Source organism: Typopeltis vanoorti, chromosome 14 (genome assembly GCF_054136105.1).
Source record: "Typopeltis vanoorti isolate ZY-2024b chromosome 14, IOZ_Tvanoo_1.0, whole genome shotgun sequence".
Classification (NCBI taxonomy): domain Eukaryota; kingdom Metazoa; phylum Arthropoda; class Arachnida; order Uropygi; family Thelyphonidae; genus Typopeltis; species Typopeltis vanoorti.
This window is the reverse complement of record NC_143562.1, coordinates 11955495-11981795: the sequence shown is the minus strand read 5'-3', so window position 1 is coordinate 11981795 and position 26301 is coordinate 11955495. Positions and strand designations below refer to the sequence as shown.

General features: G+C 34.4%; 2 protein-coding genes across 2 annotated transcripts in view; both read left to right on the top strand.

The window, feature by feature from the left end:
• Positions 1–15116, top strand: part of LOC150099231 (uncharacterized) — a 139949-nt gene extending 124833 nt beyond the window's left edge. Inside the window, exon 3 of the mRNA XM_090404287.1 lies at positions 13364–15116. Within this exon, the coding sequence (XP_090260413.1) occupies positions 13364–14690 (1327 nt within the window). The 3' untranslated portion in view covers positions 14691–15116. The remainder of the gene's footprint in view (positions 1–13363) is intronic.
• The window catches only part of LOC150099229 (uncharacterized), a 54115-nt gene continuing 34343 nt past the window's right edge, over positions 6530–26301 (top strand). Inside the window, exon 1 of the mRNA XM_090403830.1 lies at positions 6530–6641. The gene's annotated coding sequence lies outside the window, so the exon portion shown is untranslated. The remainder of the gene's footprint in view (positions 6642–26301) is intronic.

Genomic DNA, 26301 nt, shown 5'->3' with positions numbered 1-26301 from the left:
ATTTTTAGCGTTTAGGTCTCATGCCATTATTGTTGCTCCATTTGTATTGAGGAGCTGGGATAGATCCGCGGCTAGTAGTGGTTTGCTTGGAGGGTTGTAAACAGAATATAGTTTTAGTCTACCTGTATTATTGATTTGTATCTCAATTCCAGTTTCTTCCAGGTTTGTGGTCATTATTTTCTTGATCTCATTGTATCTTATGTTTTTTTTTTTTGATGAAGGTAGCTGTGCCACCCCCTCTGGCGTTAAGCCTATCATTCCTGAGTAGTGTATAGCATCTTAGTTTGGGGTTATCACATGGCCGGAGGTGAGTCTCGTTGATTAAAAGGATGTCAACTCGATAACGAGCAGAAAATTGTTCCAATTCTAGGAGATTATTGTTTAGTCCATTGGCATTCCAGAATGCGACGGTATGGAATTTATTGTGAAGGTCGAATTATCCATTAATGATTGAAAATACGACTTGGGTATTTTTAAGAAATCTGTTTTTGTCCGCCTCGTTTGGATTTGATTTGCTAAAATCTGTTAGCATATCTCCTAAAATGGCCGGAAACATCGCGCCGGAGTTTTGACTGCTTGGTATAGTTTCTGCCGATTTGGTGTGCGAGGAAACCACTGAGGCGTACGATCTGTTACTTGTAGAAGCTCGCAAAGGGTTTTCTGCTGTAGGAGGTGTAGCATGCTTCTTAGTTATCCATCTAATCTGTCTAGCTTTAGACAGATTAGATGGATGGGATGAGCAACCTTTGTAGTTCGCCGGGTGTAGCCCACCGCAATTTGCGCATTTAGCGGGAGTAGTGCGTGGTTTAGAACTTGTATGAGAAGGATGATTGCCTCCACATTTAATGCACTTGTACTCTGCTCTACAAAGCTTCTGCCCATGCCCATATTTCTGGCAGCGGTGGCATTGACCTGCAGATGTTTTCCTTCTGAGAGGCTCTGCCTTAATTACTGGATTGCAAACAATTTTTAGGTCATATATTTCTCTCTGGTCTTTACTAATTTCTACTAAACCCAGAGTCATGGGACGTTTGTCTGCACGGTACATGCGCGAGATTTTTATAGGCTCTAAGCCTTGTGACTTGAGGTCAGCAGCTATCTCCTCTGACGTTATTGTTTCCACTAGACCTCTAATTACTACCTTTAAGTTTTTCTCGCTTTTTAGCTGGAATGTATGATAAGGAATTTCCAGCTCGTCCATAAATTTAATAAGCCAACGTTAGTGCGATGCTCCTTCTGGTTGAATGCGGACACCTTCATCTGAATTTTTAGCAGAGGTGAACATGATTTCAGTGTTCTTCATCACCTCCGCTACTGTCGACCATTTGTCTTTAGATCTTATAATCACTTGTGGAATTCTTTCTTTGGGCTGAGCCGCTGGGTTTATTGAAGCTGTTCTTTCAACGGGCTGTACCGATGTGTCCATCTGTGCTATCCTATCTTTGGGCTGAGCCTTTGCTTCCGCTGTTGTTTCAGGTTCTGTAACTGGAGACTCCTTCTTACACTTCTTTCTACTGACCACCTGATAGTCTGTAGAGTCATCTGAGTCCATTAGGGGCTGTCCGATAGCTGGCAACATAAATTCCCTGGTGTTATCTTGAGAAGTGCTGGAAAGTGGATCAGGGGGTTGGTAGTCCTCTGATTCGACTTCAGTAATCTGGTGTATCTCTCCCCTACTGGGCCATTTGGAGTTAAGGAGGTATCCAACATGTTTGAAAGCTGCACGGAGTTCCTTAAAGTTTAGGTCATCATATGGGGTATTAATGATTAAGCCTAATCTGTAGTTTGAAGGGTGTTTCACGTGGAAGAGGACCTGCCTTGTCCCTTCCTACCACCGAGTGTAGACCGATAGTGGAAATCTCCTTTTTAAAGGCAGAAGACAACTGCCAGGCACTGGGCAGGGAACAGGAGATGACCTGAGAACATTTCAGTTGAGATAAAATCTTACCTTGAACAAAATATAACTGAACGAAAGCTGTTGAAGATCACTATCAATCAAAACACTCCGACTCGAAAAAATAATCTCCTCTCAAAAAATTATCTGTTCGTCTTAAATGTTTAAGTGACACGAGGTGGTCCGCGAAAGCTAACGCGGTAAAAGCCTTACGAAATCAAATGCCTTTCATAATGCAACTTCTTACTGAAATGTGTGATGGCCAAAGACAAGTTACAATAGACTCTGTAGCAAATGCTCGAATGTTGCTAAAATTATTAACAAAATTTAATTTTCTTGCAATATTAATATTTTGGGATACTATATGAGCAAAGGTAAATAAAGTAAATTTACTTTTACAAGAAAAAAACCACACTCAAAAATGATAAAAGCTCTAAAAAATGAAATTCAACAGTACTGAAATGATATTTTCGATTGGCTTCACAATTCGGCAAAAAGTTTAGCTGAAACAATAATTATTGAAACTTACATTCAACTTACTTACAGAAAAGAGACGGCACAAAATAAATAATATGCCTGGCGAGAAAGCCACTGATGACTCGTTTGCGATGAATGAAACTGAATTGCTAAAAAAAAAATGTGTGAAGTTTTAGATCTAATACTCTCATACAACTCAATAATAGATTTACTGCTTGACAAGAGGTCGCAAACCACTTCAGTTTTTCAAATGGACGCGCTTTAAAAATTATGCAGCTAGACGATCTCAAATGATGTGCAGCTGGCCTGGCATTGAAATATAATAGCGACTTAGATGCTCCAGAATTTGTATGTGAAATTGAGAGTTTCAAATATCAAGCCATGGAAGTTTTTGAAAATTTATGCGATACGGACGCTTTTCAAATCTTGCAAAAAAATTACGAACTCTCATTACAAAACACGTATCCAAATCTAGACATAACATTAAGGATTTTCATAAGAATGCCTGTAACAACAGCTTCCTGCGAACGTTCGTTTAGGAAATTGAAAATTGTATTGGACAAGAACGATTGACAAACATGTCTATAATATCATTATCATAACATTAATTACGGATATAGACCATATTGGTCTGTTCCAGACCAATATGGTCTATATCCAATATTCTTTTTTGAGGTCTACCCTGCTTGTCTTTCCAATTGGCTTATATTTCAGTATTTGTTTTGGATGTTGGCCATTCGGTTTACATGTTCAATCCATTTTTGTTTATAATTGTTTAGTTTTTCTTCTATTGATTTTGTTTTTAGTTCTTTTCAAATGTCTTCGTTCCTATTTTGAATCTAATAATGTGTATTTTGCAGTTCTCATAAATCTTATTTCACTTGTTTTTATTCTTTGTTTAACTTGTTTGTTTATTGCCCAAATTTTATAATAATGTGGGCACTGCTAAAATAGTATTGTATATTTTCAAGTGTGTTTCTTTTTGTACTATATTTGCGTTGAGTGTTCTATTTATCAGGCCTATAATCTGTAAACATTTTGAAGTTTTTAATTTTATGTCTTTTTCTCCTTCATATGATATTTCACATCCAAGGTAAAGTATTTATCTGTTCTATTATTTTATTGTTAATAACTATTTTGCTTCTAACTGGAATTTGCCTACAAAATGCCATTGTTTTAGTTTTATCTATGGAAATCTTCATTCCAATCTGTTCTACTATAATGTCTAAATTATATATTGCTCTTTGTAAATTGTCTTTCTTATCTGATATTATTACCTGATCATCTGCAAATATTAGTGTATTTATTTTGTTATTCCGGGAAATTTCTATATATTGATTGTTTAAGGTGTTCCATTGTATTAATATTTCATTAATGTAAATATTGAAAAGTGTTGGAGAAAGAGAGCATCCCTGTCTTACTCCTTGGTTTATAGACTGTTTTTCACACAACTTTTCATTTATTTTTATTTTTATTTCATTATCTTTGTATATTCAATATTGAATGTAGTAAAATATTAGGTATATTGTAGTAAAATATTAGGTATATTTATTCTTTGTAATATATCAAACAGTATATATCTTTTTACTTTGTTAAATGCTTTATCATAATCTATAAACAAAAGATGAAATTAAATGCTCTTCTTTTTTCTATAAGTAGTTTTAAACAGAAAGCTGCATCCATTGTAGTGTCCTTTTCTAAATCCATTATGACGTTCTGATAATATTTTTTCACTGTATATTTTTAGTTTTTCATTAAGTATTCTGCTATATATTTTGTAGCATGCATTCAATAAACTTATACCTCTGTAATTAGCAGGTTTTGTTTTATCCCCTTTTTAAAATATAGGTAATACTATGCTTGTATTCCATTCTATTGGTATTTGTCCCTTTGTATATATTTTATTTTAACATTTTAGTAATCTTTGATGAAATTTTTTTCCAGCAAATTTATACAGTTCGGAGTTTATCCCATCTTCTCCTGCTGATTTGCCATTTGTTATCATACCATTTAAGGTATTTTGTAAGTTTCTAGTGTAATTATTTTTGATGCCAGTATTATCCGTCCAAAGATCTGTAAAGTTATCCAAGAATTCTTTTACATCTATTTCACAATTTATATTTGCTCTTTCTTTTATATCTGCATTCATGTGTTTTAGTATTTTGTACGCACTAGATCTTATTTTGTATATGTCATTTTCTAGATATGATACAAATTTTCCCCAGCTTTCTCTCTCTCTTTTTGGTTTCTCTTTTGGCCATTGCTCGTCTTTTTTTATATATTCAATTTCATCGTCTTGTTTTTTGCTACTTAACCATCTTTTAAATGCCAGCTTTTATTTTCAATTATTGTTTTTATTTCATTGCCTCATATATGTAATTTTTTATTTTTATATTTTTTGTGTGTTCCTAGACTTTCATATGCTGCTGATGCGAGAATATCTTTTATGTTATTCCATTCTTTCTCAATATCTTCATTTTCTTGTATTTTTTCTAAGTTGTTATTAATCCTCTGTTGGTATAAATTTGTTATACTTGAATCATTTAGTGGTATTACTTTGTAATTAGATTTTGTTTCTCTAGTTTGTTTATTTTTTGTATTTTTTGTAGCCAGTTTGGTGGAAATCTTAGTTTTCCCTGTACTAAATAGTGATCTGTGTCAATTTCTAGACCTCTTCTAACTCTAACGTCTAGGAAGAGGTTTGCTGCGTTTTCATTTGCTGTAAAGTAGTCTATTATTGATTTTTGTCATCTTGCACACAACGTATATTTATGTATATTTTTATATTTGTAAAATATATTCATTATTTTTAAATTATTATATATTGTATAATCAATGAGTCGCTTTCCATTTTTGTTTACTGTTGGTTCTCCGAATTTTTGTATATTATTGTTAATTTTTTCATTCCTATTCAGGCATTAAGATCTCTGGCTATAATTATATGGTCTGTTTTATTCAACTTATTTTTCATATATTCCTTGTAACTATTTGTAAAAGTGATCATTTTCTTCTTCTTCTTTTCCTCCTTCAGGGGGCATACACTCCAACAAGTGTTAAATTTCCATTATTTAATTTTAATTGAACTTCTAATATTCTTTCATTCTAGTATGTATAATGAGTTATTTTTGCTTTAATTGATTTATGGATCCAAATCATTGCATCAGCTTTTGCACGTATTTGTTTGTCCACTGCACTATATATGATATTGTAGTTAGCTGTTTCTTTTATTCCTTTACGTTTCTTTTTTGTTTCTGTAAGAACTGCAATTTCTATATTTTCGTCATTTAAAATTTTTATTTAATTCTTCTAATGTTCCATGTAGCATATTTCACCGCGTTTTTCTTTTTCCAAAGTTTCTTAACCTTTTCCAGTTTGCGATCGTTTCCCATGCTTTCTGTCCGGTTTGGATTTGGTTGAGACTTGAAAGTAATATGTGTTTCCCTATGTCAAGCGACTAGCATGACAATAGGTATCCTAGAGGTGGGGCTGCCACCTTAAGACAACTAGGCTTGCCTTTTTTAGTAGATAGTGGAAACTACAGTTTGAGAGGTAAGAGTCACACCCTCGCTCTCGAGTTGCTCTAATAGCACTGGGGAGGTGGGAGGAATAAGAAGTAAGAGAGAGAGTAGAAGACCAGTCTCCAGATATGATATACCAAGTGTATATTGTATGAAGTAAGATCAGGTCTAGCTTGGGTATCTCGGGTTTGCCATGCCCGTACTCACCGATGTGAGCCCCTGAAAAAATGTCTATAATATCAATTGAAAAAGATATTGCAAAAACATGGTCTGTTATAAAATATGCTGAACTTATTTATGTTTTTATTATATTATTTTATATTATACCTATGTCGTGTATTTCTTTAATCTATTTGTCACTGAATATGAATAAAATTTTGTTCTTATTTAATAGATTATTTATTTATACAAATACATAACTGGATTTACAGGCAACTCATTTTGATGGGGTTAATAGTAAGTATTTAACATATTGTATTTAGTAAAACATAACTTGTCGCATTTAAATTTTTCAAAATTTTTGTCATTTTTGGGTTAGGGGGGCGCAAGTTAGACACTTGCTACAGGCGCTTCATACCCTCGTTACGGCACTGCTGCTTCCATCTGATTTTAGTTGATAGGCTCATATCTTTTTATAAAGGTGTAATTAGCGTTACTTGCACTGATGGTGCAGCTAATTTTTACAGTAATTTTCTTTATTATTAACGCAAACAGTTACTCAAAGAACAAACGGGATCTTTAGTTCAGTTCAGGTAAGTCAGTTACAAATGAACTCTTATTTATGGTGGAAACTTATAAAGGATTACTCTATGACAAGTAGAGGATTGTTATATCAGCAGCATTAACGTGGGTGGGAGACTGATTAGGATGTGGTCAAATTTCTCAATGGGTTGTTTGTTTCTTTGGAGGTTGCAGCACTAGCTTCTGGTAGTTAAGTATCTATTATGCTAAAGATATGTAATCATGCACTTAGTGCCAGCATGGATGAAACAGTATTAGTTGTGCCAATCTTTATAATGAGTTAATACAGGGTTTTCTCTGTATTAGCTCCATCATCTTGAAATTTTTTTGAGTTTATGTACTCAGGATATTTTATATGGACTAATAAAATATATTAACAGACAAAGGGAATGCTATAAGGCATTCTCTATCTTTCCATTGGCAAATTATCTCATGCACTTTTGAAGAATGGTTATTCCATCTTATTTATTCATAGCCCACTCTTTTGATCCATTGCATGGTTGATATGTTTGCCATCTGGTCAAACACAGCTGGAGAATGATTTATATATTTTTTTATTTATTTATATAAATAAAAATAAAAAATAAATTGGACTCCTAGCATTTTTGAAAATCCTCTTTTGGGAAGCAGATGCCTCTTTTCATCTTCACATATTGTAAACCACTGTTTACATTATAACACTTGGAATTCTGTATATGATCTAAATGGCATAGTTAAGACCTTACTAAACAGAATATACAATTATTACATTATTCTTTATTTTGCCTTTTCACTAAGATGTTAGCTGAAATCTCGAGTGGCAACAAAAAGAAAACTTTTTGAAAGAGTTTTCTATTCTTGCAAACAACCTCACATGTTACTCTAGTTGAATCAGTGTTTTCTTCAGAATTTATTGCTAAGATGCCTTTATTGATTACTTGCAGAACATTCGTATTAATATAATACTCTGCCTGCAGCATCCAAAGTGCATGGCCTTGCACTTAGCAACATCAAACTGCCTTTAACTTTTTGAAAGAGTTTTCTATTCTTGTAAACAACCTCACATGTTACCCTAGTTTAATCAGTGTTTTCTTCAGAATTTACCAATAAGATAGCAGTGTTTTTTTTTTTTGCAATATCCTCCATTCCAAATGCACTTAGCAACATTAAACTATTCCTGAATAACGTATACCTATTGAATAATTCTGTTCAATTCAACTTGCAGGGATTCTTTATTGATCACATCCCCCCATATTGTTTGGATCAGTAACATGAGGAAAACAATGATAATTCTCAGAGTACTCTATGGCTCAGAATGATGGATCTTAAGAAAAAAAGAAACTGATAAACTCAATGCTTTTGAAATGACATGCCTAAGAAAAATCATTAGAACAAAAACTGGACAGAAAGAAAAAGAAATGAAAAAATCAAAGAACTTAACTTTAAAGAAAAAATAATTACAGTACTAAAAAAAGAGTCAACTAAGCTGTTTGGACATGTTTCAAGAATGAACCCAGAAAGACTACCAAATATATTATGAAATGGTAGAATTGAAGACAGCTTAGCAGAAAAAGGCCAAAAAAGAAATGGATTGACACCATTAAAGAAAGCACCCACTTAAATTCCATAATAGAACTTCATAAAAAGACAGCAGACAGAAAGAAATGGCAAAAATTCATCTTTGAGGAACTCAACCAGCCATGAACAGAAGAGAACTACAACATCAGGAAATCAACTGGATATCGCCCTCTAGATCCTAGATGATGAACCTATGACACATCAGTGATTTACAGGTGATATCCTTTTATATGCTTATAAATTATTCAACTTTTTTTTTAAATTATTACAATACGTACAAGTTAAATTTTGTTTTACAAGAGAGAGCAGCTATGAAGACATGCTTATGATTGGTGTAGTTGAAACACAAAGTTTCAACCCTTCTTTGAATTTTTAATTACTGCTTGTTTGCATTTGAGCTGGCAGGCGAACCCACTCGTTATATGGCATGTTTTGATTCTTGGGAGAATTTTATTTGAAGTCATCCTTTGTAATCTGTCATAATGACATCGAGAATTTCGAATGCAATAAAACAAACACTTATTTCATGTAATTGAAAAATTGGACAATGGTTTTTAGTTAGATACAATGTTTGTGTGCAATATATGGTTTTGCTTGATTATATACAACATAGTTTCTGTGGGAGAGGACATGCGATTAATTAGTTAGTGCCATTTTTATTCCAGCTGTCTCTAATATATTTCTCAACAAATCTCTATTTGTTGAGAAATATATTACACAGACTGCAGAAGCCTCTGTACCTTATTCAGGGATACAATTAAACTACACTTTTTTTTCTTGCATCTGCAGTATATTGGCTGTTCGGGAGAGTGTGTTGTTTATTGCGAGGAGTGAGTTATCGTCCCAATGTGAAAGTGTTTAAGCTCTTTTTTCGTGTGCGCTGTATATACGAAACTTTTTAAAGTCTTTTTTTGTAAAAGTAAAATCAGGGGTGCGAGTTATACGCAAGGGTAGAAATACTGAACGAATGGATGATTTGATTGATAATGAAAAGGTGAGATACATGAGAGTAGTGAAATTGCCCGTTTGAACAGTGCGATACACAGAGCTAAAAGGCAACTGGAGCGTATGGAAAAATGTGTGCTGAACGTACCGACAAATAACCGGCGAAAGTCTGTGACGGCAAATAATAGAATGTTCGTAAATGTCAATAAAATGAAGGAGCGAGTGCTGTATGGGGATATGCTATTAAGAGGTGTAATAGTTGAGAGTTTAATGAAGTCGTACCAGCTGGGTACGAACATAAAGGACGTCAGCGAATCTATTCGACTGCAAAAACAGAGGGTGAAAGAGATGATAATTGTGGCAGGAACAAATGATTTGAAAGAGGACAAAATGGAAATGATAGAGGATGTGAGGGAATTATTTGAGGTAGCAAAAGAGAAGAGTGAGTTAGGATGGTGAGTATCTTACCGCGGTATGACAGCGAAGTGTTTAGGAGGAGGACCATAATTGCCAATGACTTTATGCGTGGGTTATGCATGGAGAGTGGTGTGGAATGAGTTCGATGGACGAAAGGACTTATATAAGATGGATGGGTTACATTTGAATGGAGTTGGTGTATACGGAGACTTGAAAAAGTGTTGATGAATGATGTGGAAGTAGATGTACAGACTCAGGGAAACTAGATTTATTAAGGGGGGGGGGAGTAGATATGCAGACTTTAGGGAGGCAGTTGAGTGTATGAATGAGTATATTATGCCTGAGCAAGCACGAAGGACAGCAAATCAGAATGGGATAGTTAGTATAAGGCATCAAAGTAGGGATGGGACAAATGGGCTTCTACAATTCATATACACTAATGCCAGGAGTATTAGGAACAAGAAGGAAGAGTTTTTGGCCATGGTTTGCACTTCCAGGCTGCAGGTTGTTGGTATTAGTGAAACATGGCTGACAGAAGATGATAAAGCTAGTGGGATTGAATGCGACGGGTATAGCATGTTCAGGAGTGACAGGGTGAATAAAAAGGGGGGGGGGAGTGTTATTGATGATAGCTGATGAGCTGCAGCTAAGGAGTATAGAAATTGAACTGCAGGATAGAAAAAAGAGCACATTTGAGGCTGTTTGGTGTGAGAAAGAATCTAGCAGAACAAAATATACAATTGGGTACTGCTATAGACTAGGTGATGGAATAGATGGTGGGGATAGTATGCATAGGCAAATAGAAGAAATGAGTGGAAGGACGGTAATTATTATCGGTGATTTCAATTATGGTAACATTGACTGGAAAGAGGAGAGGGCATATGGGAGGAAGGAATTGGATTTTATGCGGTTATTAAGGGACAACTATCTATGGCAACATGTAATGGAAAATACCAGGGGGCAGAGAGTGCTGGACCTTGTAATTGCAACTGAGAATGTGGCTGTAACGAACATGACCATGTTGCCACAAATTGGTGAGAGTGACCATAAGGTCATGACTTCGAAGGTGGCTAAAGGAGTGGAATTTACAATTAAGACAGGGTATATGTGGAATTACCAGGCTGGTAAGTATGACAAGCTTAGGTGTGTGCTTGGCTCGGTGCCATGGCATGTCAAACTGCAAGGGCTGGATGTTGATAGTGCATGGGAGGTCGTAAAGAACTGTTTGCAGGAGGCAGTGGTTGACTGTATACCAAGAGTCCGAATAATAAATCAAGCAGGGGTTAAATGGATGAATAACACTATTAAGCTTGAGCTGCAAAAAAAGAAACAATTGTGGAGGGAATTTAAGGAGAAAGGTGACCATCAGGCGCAGGAACAGTATAAAGCTCAGGCCAGGATAGTAACAAGGGTGGTAAGAAAAGCAAAAGCAGATTACGAAAGAAAATTGGCCATGCAGGCTAAAGAGAATCCCAAACAGTTTTTTCAATATGTTGCAAGTAAAAGGAAAAATGCTCATGGTAGAATGATCTTAAAAAATGCTGAGGGTAGGGAGGTAACCGAATCAGTCGATATTGTGGAATTACTGAGCGAGCACTTTGCAAGAGTATATCATCCAGGTGGTGACTTTGCAGGAATGGAAGAACCAACAGCTTATACTGGAATTGTGATGAATGAAGTAGAGGTAACTAGTCTATTACAGACCCTCAATGTCAATACATCTGTGGGATTGGATGGTGTACCAGCTTGTGTCGTACGTGAAGCGGCTAAAGAATTGTCAGTGCCCTTGACCATTTTGTTTAATTTGAGCCTTGGGTCTGGGTCAGTCTCAAGGGGGTGGAAAGAGGGGGAAATAATTCCACTGCACAAAGGTGGTTCCAAGGCTGCTGTTGAAAATTACCGGCCAATCAGCATAATGTGAATGTATCTGCCTGTGTGTGTGGGTTTTCTGTATACAGTGAAGGCAAGTGTATCATTAGGCAGGCGCATGACTAAGGTGTCTAGGAAGGGTAAACAATTGTTCTTTTCCTTTTCCATAGTAAACTGGATTCTTGGATGTAGGCTATTGAGATGACCGAGGAAGGAGTGTAACGTGTCTGGGCCATGAGGCCAAATAGAGAACACATCATCTACATATCTTAGCCAGATAGAAGGTTTGAGTGGGGCTGAGTCTATGGCTCGTTTTTCGAAATCTTCCATATAGAAATTGGCAAGGGGGGGGGGGGTGAGAGGGGGGAGCCCATGGCGGGTTCCCTCTATCTGCTTGTAGATTTTGTTATTCCAAGCGAAATACCCAGAGTTGATGGCGAAGGAAAAGAGATCTAAGATGTCAGAGGCTACAGCAAACACAGCATCAAAAAAATAATCAATTCCTCCCCCATTCCCGATCCCTCTCATCAACAAGAATTTAAAAATGCCATCACCATACCCTACATCCGTGGCACTTCGGAAAAAATAGCCAAGATACTAAAAAAGTATAACCTACACACAGCATATAAGCCCTACCGCAAACTGGCTACCCTTATCCGTTCTACGAAAGATCAGCTCCCTCCTCTCTCTCTGCCTGGAGTTTACAAAGTACCCTGTTCCTGTAAGCTTGCGTACTTTGGGCAGACAGGCAGATCAGCATCCAACCGCCTGGAGGAACACAAGTCGTACATCGTTAAACACAACTATGGCCATTCAGGCTTGGCTGACCATGTTTTGGACACCACCCACAGAGTATCATGGAAGAAAACCACCATGCTCCACCACAGCAAATTCAAGAAAGAGAGACTTTTCTTAGATGCAGCAGCAGCTCTCAGAAACCAACCAAATCTTAACAAATACGGTTGCATTAAGCTTCCGAAGATTTGGGAAACAGTCATCACCAGAGGTCCCACCTTACATTCCAGGCCACCTACTACTGCCCTTAGAGGGCACTCCACCTAGATAGGACTTTATTGTCACCCACGTGGTTGGGCTTAGTATTGTAAGTTTTTGTGTGCATGTTACATTAATTGTCTTTGTAATCCCCGTAGATGTCCTAGTGACTAGGACGAAATATAGGAAGTATTAAATTCTATTTTAATTCTTTTTGAGTGTTGTAAAAAATCCATTAAACCTCCAACATAATGACCTCACAGCACTTAAGCCTCTACACAAGAATAAAAGAAAAGATAAAAATACAAACAATAGATTTAGAAAAATGGGTGACCTATTTCCAAAATCTCTGGACAGATGAGAACAATGAATTAAAATTTTATAAGACAAAGAATGACCTAACAGAAAATATCACAATGTTAGAACTGAAAAATATAATAAAGAAGATGAAAAATAGGAAAACGCCAGGAGAAGACAATATAAATATAGAACTATACAAAAATGCAGGTGAAAAATTAAATGAAAGACTTTCGAAATTTTTTAATATGGTTTGGATGTCCGGATAATCTTACCAAATTAATCTTTGGTAAGATTAATTTGCATTAATCTTATCAAAAATATTCAGAAGGGAAATTGTTCTGTAATTCCCATGCTTTTATTTCTCTTCTTTTTTTTTTTTTTTTTTTAAATGGATGCATACTATATAATATTATCATGCCTTTGAATTTATCAGTGTAATAAATATTAATAGTACAATTACATAATATATTACAAATATATTTACTTGTTAAAAGCATTTTTTTTCTTTTCTTCCTAGACACAAATTGGATCATTTATAAAAGGAGGCAAAAATGAATTTTGATATCGAATTATAAGTTGTCCTAAATTTAGTGCAAAATAGTTCATTTGGTCTTCTATGAAGATATAAAATTAAATTGGTTTTTGTATAAAGGATAGTTATGGAAGAGTTCCTGAAAATTGAGAATTCAATACTCTTCACAAATACAGAAGAACAGGTGAACAAAAAGCTGTTTTTATGTCATGCTTGTAGAGAGACGTATAGACAGTCAGAAGAAGTGAACCTGCAATTTGCAGGTAATACTAATGAAGACACTTTTATTTGTGATGCTTGTAAGAAGTCATTCACACTCTTCAGTTATCTGGAACAACAGAAATTTGACACTGGTGAGCTACATCTATCATGTGAAACTATTGGAGAATCATACAAACATTTAAACAATTTGAAACAGCACAGAAAGCTTCATTCTACTCAGAGGCCTTTTAGTTGTGAAGCTTGTGGTAAATCATTTACATTATCTAGTCATTTGAAAAAACATATAAAAATTCACACAAATGGGAGATCTTTTACTTGTGATGTTTGTGGGAAGTCATTTAACCGATCTGATTCTCTGAAAGTACACATGATGATCCACACCAAAGAAAAACCATTTATATGTGAAGTTTGTGGCAAATCATTTATAATGTCAAGTCATCTGAAAGAACACATAAGGATTCACTCGAACGAGAAACCTTTTACTTGTGAATTTTGTGGAAAATTATTTTCAGAACCTGGTTATCTGGAAAAACATAAAAAAATTCACAGCAGTGAAATGAAATTTACATGTGAAACATGTGGCAAGTCATTTGCATCATTACTTCAACTGAAAATGCACATACGAATTCACAAAAATAAGAGACCTTTTAGATGTGAAACTTGTGGGAAATCCTTTATATTCTCAAATGATCTGAAAAGACATATAAGAACACACACAAATGAGAGACCTTTTCACTGTGAACTTTGTGGGAAATCATTTAAAGTATTACATTATCTCAAAGAACATATAAGAATCCACACAAATGAGAGACCTTTTTGCTGTGAAATTTGTGGGAAATCATTTAAAGTATCAAGGCATTTGAAAGATCATGCAAGAACTCACACAAATGAAAGAACATTTACATGTGAAACTTGTGGAAAATCATTCAAATTATCAAGTGATCTCAAAGTACACATAAGAATTCACACAAATGAAAGACATTTTACTTGTGAAATTTGTGGAAAATCATTTAAAGTGTCAAGTCAACTCAAAGAACATATAAGAACTCACACAAATGAAAGACCTTTTACTTGTGAAACCTGTGGAAAATCATTTAAACAGGCACATCATCTGAAAGAACATACAAAAGTTCATATAAATGTAGGTCTTTTTGTCTGTAAAAGTTGTGGGAAATCATTTAGGATATCACGTCATCTCAAAAAACACAAGAAATTGCATGAATGAGAGATCTTTTATTTGAAACTTGTTAAAAATAATTTCCAGTTGTCTGAAGCCGGAAAATATTTCACTGTAAAGAGAAAGTTGTAATGGAAAACTTTTATGAAGATATTTAAGCAATCTGATTATCTGAAAAGAAACATGCTTGCATTGAAAATAATAATTTATTCACATCATGTCTTGAAATTCCGAACTTAGAACTGGATGTGAGGGCATGGGAATCTATTTTCAAGAACATACTGTTTTAACACACATGCAGATGTTCTTTGATGTATCATCAAAGAGGGGGAGGATACAGTATACCTATATTAGTATAGCATGATAGTTTACATTATTATGTAACTATGAATAATTTTTTTCAAAATTAATATGATGTTTTTCAGAATTACAATATTGGTAATCATGTTCAATGCACCAATTTTTTCATGTACAAGTTCAGATGCACTATACAACTCTTGTATCCTTAAAAATTCCTAATAAAAATTAAAAATATGTTAATATAGACATGATATATTGATTTAATATAAAAACAAGATAAACATTACTTACCTTAATGAGACTTCTGAGTCTGTTTTCATTTTGCAGAGCATTTAATGTTTTGAGTTAAATTAGTTATTGAGAGCAGCAGAGAATTCTTCAAATTTGAATCAGTTACATGCGACCTCATTTTGTTTTTAATGAATTTCAAGGCTGAAAATACTTGTTCACATCTATACATTGTTTTGAAAGACAAATGTATCTATGGGCAAATGTAAGAAAGCTAAACAAAAGTCATAGTAAGATGGTAAGAGCATAGAAAATAAAAATCGAGAAGGTGGCGAGATATTCTTGTGGTTGTTGAAGAAGCTCAGAAAAGGAGGAAAGAGTGCTGTAAAAGGAATTAGAGATAATAAAGGCAACATGAAAACTGGAGTAAAAGATATACTTGAAGTATGGAGTGATTGCTTCAAAAAATTGCTAAATGAAACAAGCGGTGATAGCACAGTTGTAAAAAAAAATCACTCAACAGGCATGCAGTCAGGAATACATATCCATATTTGAAGTAGAAAAAACCTGAAATGTGGAAAGGCAGCAGGAGTAGTAGATGATATTCAACCAGAAATGTCTATAGGACAGAGGATCGAATTCCGGATGATTGGAGATGAATGTGAGAATTACAGAGGTATTTCTCTACTGAGTGTTCCTGGTAAGATTTATGCAAGCATACTTGAAGAACGGTTGAGAAGGATGCGGAAGAGAAGCTTGTCGAAGAACAAGCTGTATTCAGGCCAAATAGAGGCTGTCAGGATCAGATTTTCACTTTACTACAAATAGTTGAGAAATCATGGAAATATAACAAAGATCTGTATTTAAGTTTTGTAGATCTGGATATAACAAGGTGCCAAGAGAAAATCTGTTCAAAATGCTACTGTTGTATGGTGTCAATGGGGCATTATATCAAGCAATACTTAATCTTTCTTTGAATTGTAAGTCAGCAGTTAGAATTGAAGGAAATACAGGAAGATGGTTTAATGTTAAATCTTGTGTACATCATCCTCTCTGTTATTCAGGAAAGTTGTATTAAACCTGATATCAAAATTGGAGATGTTATTCTCAGTTCTTTACTTTATGGAGACGATGTTATGTTTCAAAATAAATTCAGTACAAGTCTGTAAGATTCCCTGACTAAATTTGATAATTGTTGTAATAAATTTGGTATGAAAATCATTAATAGCAAGACACAGACTATGAAAATATCAACTACATTGTGAATGCAGAACCTATAGAACAAGTGAAATATTTCAGCTACTTAGGCATGATTTTTAGGAAGATGGTAAATTAAATATGGAAATAGACAACAGAATCAACCAAGCTGGTATGGTAGGTAATTAGTCAACTGAATAAATTTATATGAAATAAGAGACATTCGTCAAAACACTAAATTAGCTGTATATAAGACAGCGTTAAAACTAATTTTAGCTTATGGATCTGAGAGCTGGTTAGAAGAAAAACACTCTACCAAATAGTAGAGACTGCAGATATGAGTGTCCTGAGAAAAATTAGAGGCATGAACAGATGGCATCAGTGGCAATATCATATTAAAAACAAGGATATTATTATTATTGTTATTGACACCTCCAGGTGGTCAAGGACTCACCTAGCTCTTACCCCTTTCTTGACTGCAAATAAATTTGACTTTCATGGATACCTCCGTGTTCTCACCCCACCTTCTATATAACAAAAAATTTCATCAATTATCCTATAACACCCATTCAGAAGTTTATAGACCTCTGTCACATCACCCCTCTTTCTCCTGTTAACCTGAGTCTGCAATTCATATACTCACAATCTGTCCTCATAATCTAAATCCCATAATCCAGATATAATCTTTGTAACTCTTCTTTGTGCCCTTTCCACAGTTTCTTTATCCCCTTGGAATCCAGGAGACCAAATCTGTGCACAATAATCCAGATATGGTCTTATCAAAGCCTTATAAAGAGGCAAAATGACTTCCTTATCCTTACATGTTAATGTTCGCTTCAACATACATTGCAGTTAACCTAGTTTGTTGTTTTAAGGATACTTGCGACATAAGACTGAATGATATAATCACGTAATCACAAGAAAGATATTTATTTAACCAAATATTTCGGTCTGGAAATAGCAGACCATCGTCGGTGGTATTACAAGAACAGTTTAAAAAATATACAAGCTAGAATACTAACAACAGATCGTTGAAATTAGAACATGCCGCGTGATGTTATATCACTAAGTATGAAACGAAATATTTTGAAGTCGAAACATGATTGAATTTGCTATTAAAAAAAAAAAAAAAAAAAAAAAAAAAAAAAAAAAAAAAATTAATGAGTAATCTTGATTAGGCTTTCCCAGATTTTTGATATAGATATGCAGTCATTACGATTCAGGTTGGGATGATGGAGCAAGGCCTCCACGCTTTCCTTGAACAAACGTTCGAACCTATAACGGGATCTATGTAAGAGGCGCGTTTTGGACCAAAGGATGTTGTGGTCAGTTTCAATCCCGTGTTGAGCCAAACCAGACTTTTCAGGTTTATTGTGAAGAATGGATGATTGATGTTCTTGGATTCTTTTTTCAAGAGAACGTCCAGTCTGTCCAAAGTAAGAGAGATCACAGTTGCAAGGAATTTGATAAACTCCAGGAAGAGATAAAGTTGAGCGTTTGTCTTTAGGAGAAGGAAAATGAGAAGACAATTTGTTAATAGGAGAATACGTAGCTGTTAAATCATATTTCTTCAAAATTCTTGCGATAGGTTCTGAAATACCGGAGATTCAATACGTTGAGTACCTATTCCTTATATCTCCGGTATTTCAGAACCTATCGCAAGAATTTTGAAGAAATATGATTTAACAGCTACGTATTCTCCTATTAACAAATTGTCTTCTCATTTTCCTTCTCCTAAAGACAAACGCTCAACTTTATCTCTTCCTGGAGTTTATCAAATTCCTTGCAACTGTGATCTCTCTTACTTTGGACAGACTGGACGTTCTCTTGAAAAAAGAATCCAAGAACATCAATCATCCATTCTTCACAATAAACCTGAAAAGTCTGGTTTGGCTTAACACGGGATTGAAACTGACCACAGCATCCTTTGGTCCAAAACGCGCCTCTTACATAGATCCCGTTATAGGTTCGAACGTTTGTTCAAGGAAAGCGTGGAGGCCTTGCTCCATCATCCCAACCTGAATCGTAATGACTGCATATCTATATCAAAAATCTGGGAAAGCCTAATCAAGATTACTCATTAATTTTTTTTTTTTTTTTTTTTTTTTTTTAATAGCAAATTCAATCATGTTTCGACTTCAAAATATTTCGTTTCATACTTAGTGATATAACATCACGCGGCATGTTCTAATTTCAACGATCTATTGTTAGTATTCTAGCTTGTATATTTTTTAAACTGTTCTTGTAATACCACCGACGATGGTCTGCTATTTCCAGACCGAAATATTTGGTTAAATAAATATCTTTCTTGTGATTACGTGATTATATCATTCAGTTAACCTAGTTGTATTTGCAAGTTTTGCTATGTGACCTTTGAACTTTAAATTCTATCCACCAATATGCCAAGATCCCTTGCCTCATCAGTTTCTTAAACCCCGCTAATATAATATGCCACTGGAACTCTAATCATGCCAAAGTGCATAACTTTACACTTACTAACATTAAATTGACAGCCATTTTCTTTTGCCCAAATTTTCAGTCTATTCATATAATTTTGTAATTGCTGAATATTAGTAGCATCCCTAATTGCCCTACCTATCTTTGTATCATTGGCAAACATTTGCACATCTGATGTTAGATCCTTCCTGATGTTATTAATGTATAGATTAAACAATAATGACCCAACGACTGAACCCTGAGGTACATCACTGGTCACCTTAAAACTGGAAGATTTACACTCACTGCATACCACTTTTTGATATCTGTCTGTCAACCATCCCCTGATCGAAGTTAAGAGTTTATAGTAAATCCATGCTGTTCCTTGCAGAGTATAGCATCTTTGTCTACCCATTTCTGTATGTGAGTTCTTACCAAATTCTCTAAAATCTTCACTACCACACCAGAGATACTGATAGGTCAGTAGTTAAACATCAGTTTTTGCACCACCCTTGTTCATTGGAACTATCATACATTCCTGTGGTATCATTCCTGAGCTGAGATTTAAGTTATACAAACGTGAAAGGCATAGCCAATTCGGCTGATATTCCATCTGTACCTATAGACAAATTCTTATGCAGGTTATGCAGCAGCTCTTCAACCTCATTTTTATGACCTCTAACTCTTCATCCAATGTAGCAGTAGCACTGTGCACCATGTTACATTCACCTGGTTGCAGGGCCGGTTTTATTATTAGGCGAACCTAGGCAATCACCTAGGGGCGCTAAGCTTCGGAGAAACAGATTTTGCGACATAGTTCAGGGGGAAAATATATAGAGAGACAATGTATAGTGGTGCCTAAATTTTCTTTGCCTAGGGGCATCAGATACTCTCAGACTGGCCCTGCCTGGTTGATATATCTTGTGTGAGCAAAGTGAGCACTCGTTAACTGAACAATCTCATTAGCTTCCGACACTCGAGTACCATCTGTATTCAATAAAGTTATTCTTCCACATTCATTCTTTCTTTTACTTGTGGCATAATGATAAAATTCTTTTGGATTGCCTTTAGCTTTCATGGCCAATTTCTTTTCATACTCTGATTTAGCTTTCCTCAAAATACTCATTACTTTTCTGGCCTGAGCTTTATATATGTCATAACTCCTCATTCTTATTCTCACGATATTCTTTCCACATCATCTTCTTGTGGATTTCTTGCTTAATAAGATTGCACATCCATTGTACTACCAATGCATTTATTCTTTGAACACTAGGGATACATTCAGATACTGCCTCATTTAAGCACTTTTTCAAAGATTCCCATGCATTACTGATATTTTTCCCATTCAGTAACTGATACCATGGGACCAAAGATGGTATTCTCCTAAGTTGATCATAATTTCTAGCTTTGTAGTTCAGCATGTAACCTGTTTTTATCGAAGATTAGATACTTCTCAAGAAAGCACAACACATGATCACTGTCACCAATTGGTGGTACACTAGCCATATTCTTGACAGAGGCCCCTTCTGATGCTATGAGCAAATCCGACACTCTTTGACGTCGAGTTCCTTCTTTCACATGCTGCTTGAGAAAGTTGTCTTGCAACAATTCAATGAATTCCTCTTCTTTCTTATCATGAGATTTCTCTTCTACCCAAACAATGTTTGGAAAATTAAGTTGCCGATAATGATCATTCGTTTGGTACCCACAAGGCTAAATTGGCAATACATTTCTTCATCCCTTGCAACTGAGCCACCAGGTCTGCAGCAACACCCCACCATATATTTTATTCTGTTAACCTCCACTTCACACCAGATAGACTCAAACTCACTGCTATATGGGACATTGTTACCATCATTGTTTTCTTGTGTTTCTACCCTAACTGGACTTATGTAATCTGATATCATTGGTAGCACTCTTTCTCCTCTCTTATCTATTCTTTCATTCCTAAAAATAGTATATCCATTACACTGGATCCCACTTATCATAAAATAGTATATCCATTACACTGGATCCCACTTATCATAAAATAGTATATCCATTACACTAGATCCCACTGATTCTGATAGCTAGGTTTCATTAATGCCAACAATCTTAGGCCACATCATATTTAATAAAGCAACGAACCAACCCCTTTGTTTTTAATGCTCCTGGTATTTGTTATAGACACAATAAATTACCACCTAGTCTGTTCTTATAATAAGATATGCAACCCAGAGGAAGATCAAGATATAAGTGGATTGACATGGTAAAAAGCACCTTAGAAGATAGAAATATAAGATCTGATAATGTTGGAGTCTTGACAGGTAACAGACTGATTTGTATGAACATTAGGTACTTACTAATGATGTAAATTTTTTATGTAGTACTATCATATCCTGTACACCCCTTAGGGTATATATATCAGGAATTTGATGAAGATGATGACTCAATCCTGTATTCTATTTCTAAACAGTCTACAAAACCTTAACAGCTACTCCAGAAATGCAAACAGGCTTGTAATTAGAAAAATCTGTTTTGCTCCACCATTAAGCAGTGGAACAGTTTTGCTCTCTTTCCACTTATTAGGTGTTAAACAACCAAATCAATGGAAGTGTCATTTCCTGAGCAGCACTTTCTTTCACAACATGTAGAGAAATCCTGTCCAATCCAATAGTCTTATTCACATCAAGATACATAAATAATTATAGACTTTCACCTCATTCACTTTCAAGGAACTAAGTTGAAGTATTGATTCCTCAACTTCCTGCTTCCTTAGAATAGTATCATTACCCCGGATGAAAAACCTTAGCGAAATGAACACTGAACAGCTCCACAATAACTTCCTTGATCACTCTTATGCCATCTCAATCTAGCAGAGTTATCCTCCCATGATCAGTCTCTTGCTAGTTGCATAACAAAACTCCTTAGGATTTTTCTTAGCCTGCTTCACTAGTCTCCTCTCATGATCTAATTTTACCTTTGTTATGCATGTCACTCTTCTTGCCTACACTATAGATTTCATATAACTTTTCACTTCTTACAAGTTTATATTTTTGTTGTAATCTTCAAGAAGATTACAGCGAAAGGAGCTTGAAGAAAATGATATTCTTAGCTAATGCCCACACAAAGTTTAACATTAGTTAAACTTTGTAAACGTTCACAAAAATAATTTGAATTACCTGATGTTGTCCTGTAATCTTGTTACCATGCTGCACAACCAAACTGATTGCTTTTTTTATTACACATTGCTAACACATTTGGCTTTTATATCTTTGAGATAGTGGACTCAGTATCTTTATCACCATTCCAAATAGAATGACTTGATTTGACATCTGCTGCTGCTTTTTATTAAATTTTCTCTTTTCCATCTCCTTTCTTCCCTTAGCAGTAAAACTGCACATGCTGTAATGTGAGTTTCTAGCACACAAGGCATGAAGAGAAGGCCAGGTGGTGTAGTTAAGGTTTTGAATATTAGTATGAGTGAGTAGCGAGGTCACCCATTTTTTAATATACAGTTTTATTTTATATATTGCATTTACACAAACATACACACATTTGTTAATAAAATATATATATATAAAAGAAAACAGTTTTCAAGTATGTTGCATACTGAAACACCAAATATATATAGGCCTGGAGAAAGTAACTGAACTTGGTATAAATTGTTAAATGGATTAATCAATAACAGAACAAATGTTGCCAGTCATCAGGATTAATAACATATACTTAAAATAAACATTGGCACAGTTGTAGTTTCACTGTTTTAAATCAGAATGTGTGTGTTGCCTAAATAATCAATATGACTACTATAAATTGTGACTCAGCAGCTTGCCTGTAAAATGAAGAATTTATAGAATGTATAAACTTAGCTTCATGCTGTACAAAATTTTTAATGAAGAAAATTCTGAGATCTCTTTATTCAGCTGAAGGTATTAAATTTAGGAAGGTGGTCTGATGAGCAACTGTTCATAATATTGAAGTCTATATTGCAGAGAAAGACTAAGTGTTTTTTTGTAAAACTCGAAAAGAGCTAGAGATGCATTTGATTATGCTTTATTTAAGAAAGTTTTGTTAAATGAATATTCTAGAAAGTTGGATTGAGGATTTACTTACTAGTCTTATGTACAGGTTTAAGTCAGATGAAAATAGTACAGACTTCATTGATAGAATTATATATTTTCAATTTAGAAATGGATTGAGAACAGAACTTGGGTCTATATATGGAAAAGAAGTACCGAATATTGGACAACCATTAAATAAGATGGCTGAGGAGAGCTTACTGCAAACCATGAATCCTTTTTCAAATAAAGTTATCATCATAGTTGAACCTAATACCTCCTAAGTTGACATCAACAAATCAGAAAATATATTAAAGATTCAGTGATTCTAGTGATTCTGAATGTTTGAATTTCATTCAGGAATTGAATTCCTTAAAAGAGGAATTTAGTGTTTTGATAAAAAGATTTCTGAATTAACTAGACCAGAAGAACAGCTTCTCTTGTTAAGGATCTCCAAGTTGAAAGAGAGAGCAGAAAGAATTTTACGTTAAAAAAAAAAAGAAATGTTAATAGTGATACTCCCACTTGTATGAATTCTTCTGTTTCTGACAAAAGAAAACTTTCCAAGTTGAAAGAGACAGAGCAGAAGAGAAGAATTTTACAAAAAAAAAAAAGTTTATAGTGACAAAAGAAAACTTTAAATGGTATAGCTGTGATAAATTGCACTACATTCCTATATTTTGATATGAAATATCCCTTAAAGACAATCATGGTGGTGCCAATTCAGTCACAATAGTACTAAATTTTCTCCTAATGTTACTCAAGATTCTGTTTCCACGAAATCTGTCCAAGTGGATTTTTCAAGAGAAACCACTTCTCTTGAAAATGAAGATGCTACACAAAAACTCTTGACTACATTAAATTTATGTGATGTTGAACCTTTCAATTTAATTAATGCTTCGATAGCTGGTACTCCATGCAAAATATTTTTTCATACTGGAACATTCATTTCTGCTATTACATGGGATTTCTTTCAGGGTATAAAGGTCACTTACATGTGATATAAGAGATTTAGACCAAGATTAAGAGGAATTTTCAGTCCAGAGATATTAGAAGTGAAAGCCATAGATAGCTGTTATACAATTTATCATGTAGATTTCAATCTTTGTTTCTCACGATCTGTTCGTCTCTCAAAAAATTAATATTTAATCTTTTCATGCTATCTTGGGAAAAGAATTTTTATCACTTCAAAGATATGCATGTAATTATGAGCCTGGTATGATTTTTCTTGATGGAATTGTTTTTCAGAGAACATGTTCGTTAGATATGTTTCTCCATCTGTTGATGTTTGTTCTCATAGATCATTGTCAAAACATGTTGATCCTACTGAGAAAAAGAGTTTGGATATAACCTCTATTACTGTTTTATCACCAAATCCATTAAAGGATCCTACTTCAGAACAGTGAGATTCTAATAAAATTAGAAATGCTCAACAGCAGAACCCATTGTGGAGAGAAGTATATTTCTATGTGCTACAGAGATGACATCTCACTTAATATCTAAAACTAAAATTTCTGTGTGAAAAGAATAATGGTTAACCAATTAGGGTTACTGTAGCATATTGTCTGAATTGTAATATAACTTGTCCAGAAATAACCTTAAATGAAGACTGAAATGTTAGGAAATTATAGTTATTCTTAGTATGTAGTAGTCTCCATAATTTTATCAAAATGAATGCTGATCACCGTAACCTTAAAAATAGTAAAGAAATTCCACATTAATTTTAGATATTTGTGACCAAAATAGAAAATTAGTGTGGAACATCAATGTGTCTGTCTTTGAATCTGTTAACTCATCATCAAAGTTGTAGTCTTTACTTCTCTGTATTTCAGAAGAAAACTCAGTTATAGGATTCCTCCTTTTTCTCACAAAAAAATTCCATTTCACTTCTATATGTAAAAGAAATATCTGAATGCATTGTTGAAATTCCTGAGCAGTTTACCATTCATGTGGCATTTTTTCCTATTCAAAAAATAATTTTCTTTCCTTATCTAAAGCTATACTTTCCTAACTTTACAGGCAGATAACAGAATCAGTGCTGTCAGGGTCATTTTGGACAATCTGTTCTGTCTCTGCTCATGAATAACATAAGGTGTACATTATCAATAAACCCAAACAATCTGTTCTTGAAAAATATGCCATTTCTGCTAAATGCTGGGTTCTGCCCTCATGGCAGAAAGCTCTGAAATGATCTGCATTTGTCTCCCTTATGGGAAATGTACTTTTTTTTTTTTTTTTTTAATTATAGAAATTTACTGACTGTTTATTATCTTACTAAAGCTGTTTTGCTAATTTCTTGAATTATTTGTTTCTGATAAGTTTCATGTTGATCTATTTTTGTACTGATGATGCTTGCAATGCAAATGCTAAAATTTTACTAATAAATAATTAATTTTACATAAGAACTAAATTGATGAAATTCAGCTTTTCTACTTCTAAGTTAGTAACTAAATTAAATGTTAAATCATGTGTTCTGCTATATCAAGTCAGTTTATAAAGTCTGAATTTCATGATTTTGCCTTACTCGTCACTCTATCTCTAGGTAGGCATATTCGAGTATTATGTATGTTAATATCTCCTATCATTGTTACTGCTTAATTGCAACAGGTTTTAATGGCAACATTTAAATCGGAATCTAATACTTAAGGATATTGCTTACTGGAATCCTTGCTATTGGATGCATTCACCAAAAGGTAGTAAATCTCTCAGTCTTCGAGATAAATTTGTCATTGTATCTCATACCCAAGTTTCTGTTCTGTGCTTATATTTCTGAAGAAGTAATTCCTGTTCAGTGAAACTATTTCTACATTTAAATGATATGCCATCGGTTTTTTTTTTTTTTTTTTTTTTTTTGTTGCTCCCATCCACAAAAAGTTATTTACTGACTTATAGTGCATTTTGTACTGTGGATAGGCTAATGATTTTTTCAATTTTATATATTTTAATTTTCAGTAGTTCAGATACACTTCTCTAGAGATCAAACATGGAACTTTTTTAAACCACTAAACACCTAAAATAAACGATACTATGGTCTCACACTGGGCAATGAAATTCAATGAAGTGTTTGCAGTTAGTAAAATGTACTGTTCGTGACTTTTTTGTTTTCCTATTTGCAGTGTTTGTTTTAATTCGGCTCTTTTTATCTCAGGTGCATTATACATAAATCTAATATTACCTTCATCACCTGCTTCAGACATTTTTCATATGCAAATCTTAACCCACAGAAGATTGCAATCCTTTAGTACTTGAGTATCATTTGAGTAGGCAGAAGGTTGGTTATTTCCATATTTCTGTCACTGTTATAGGATGTGAGCAGGTTGCTAAAGCAAGATCTACTTATTTATAACAAAACCATGCTTTCTCTTTTGTAGGTATTGCTATTTACCTCCACCGTTGGATGAAATTCCAAATAATCTTCTTCCGTGCTTTGATTATCACCCAAAATCATAGACATTTGA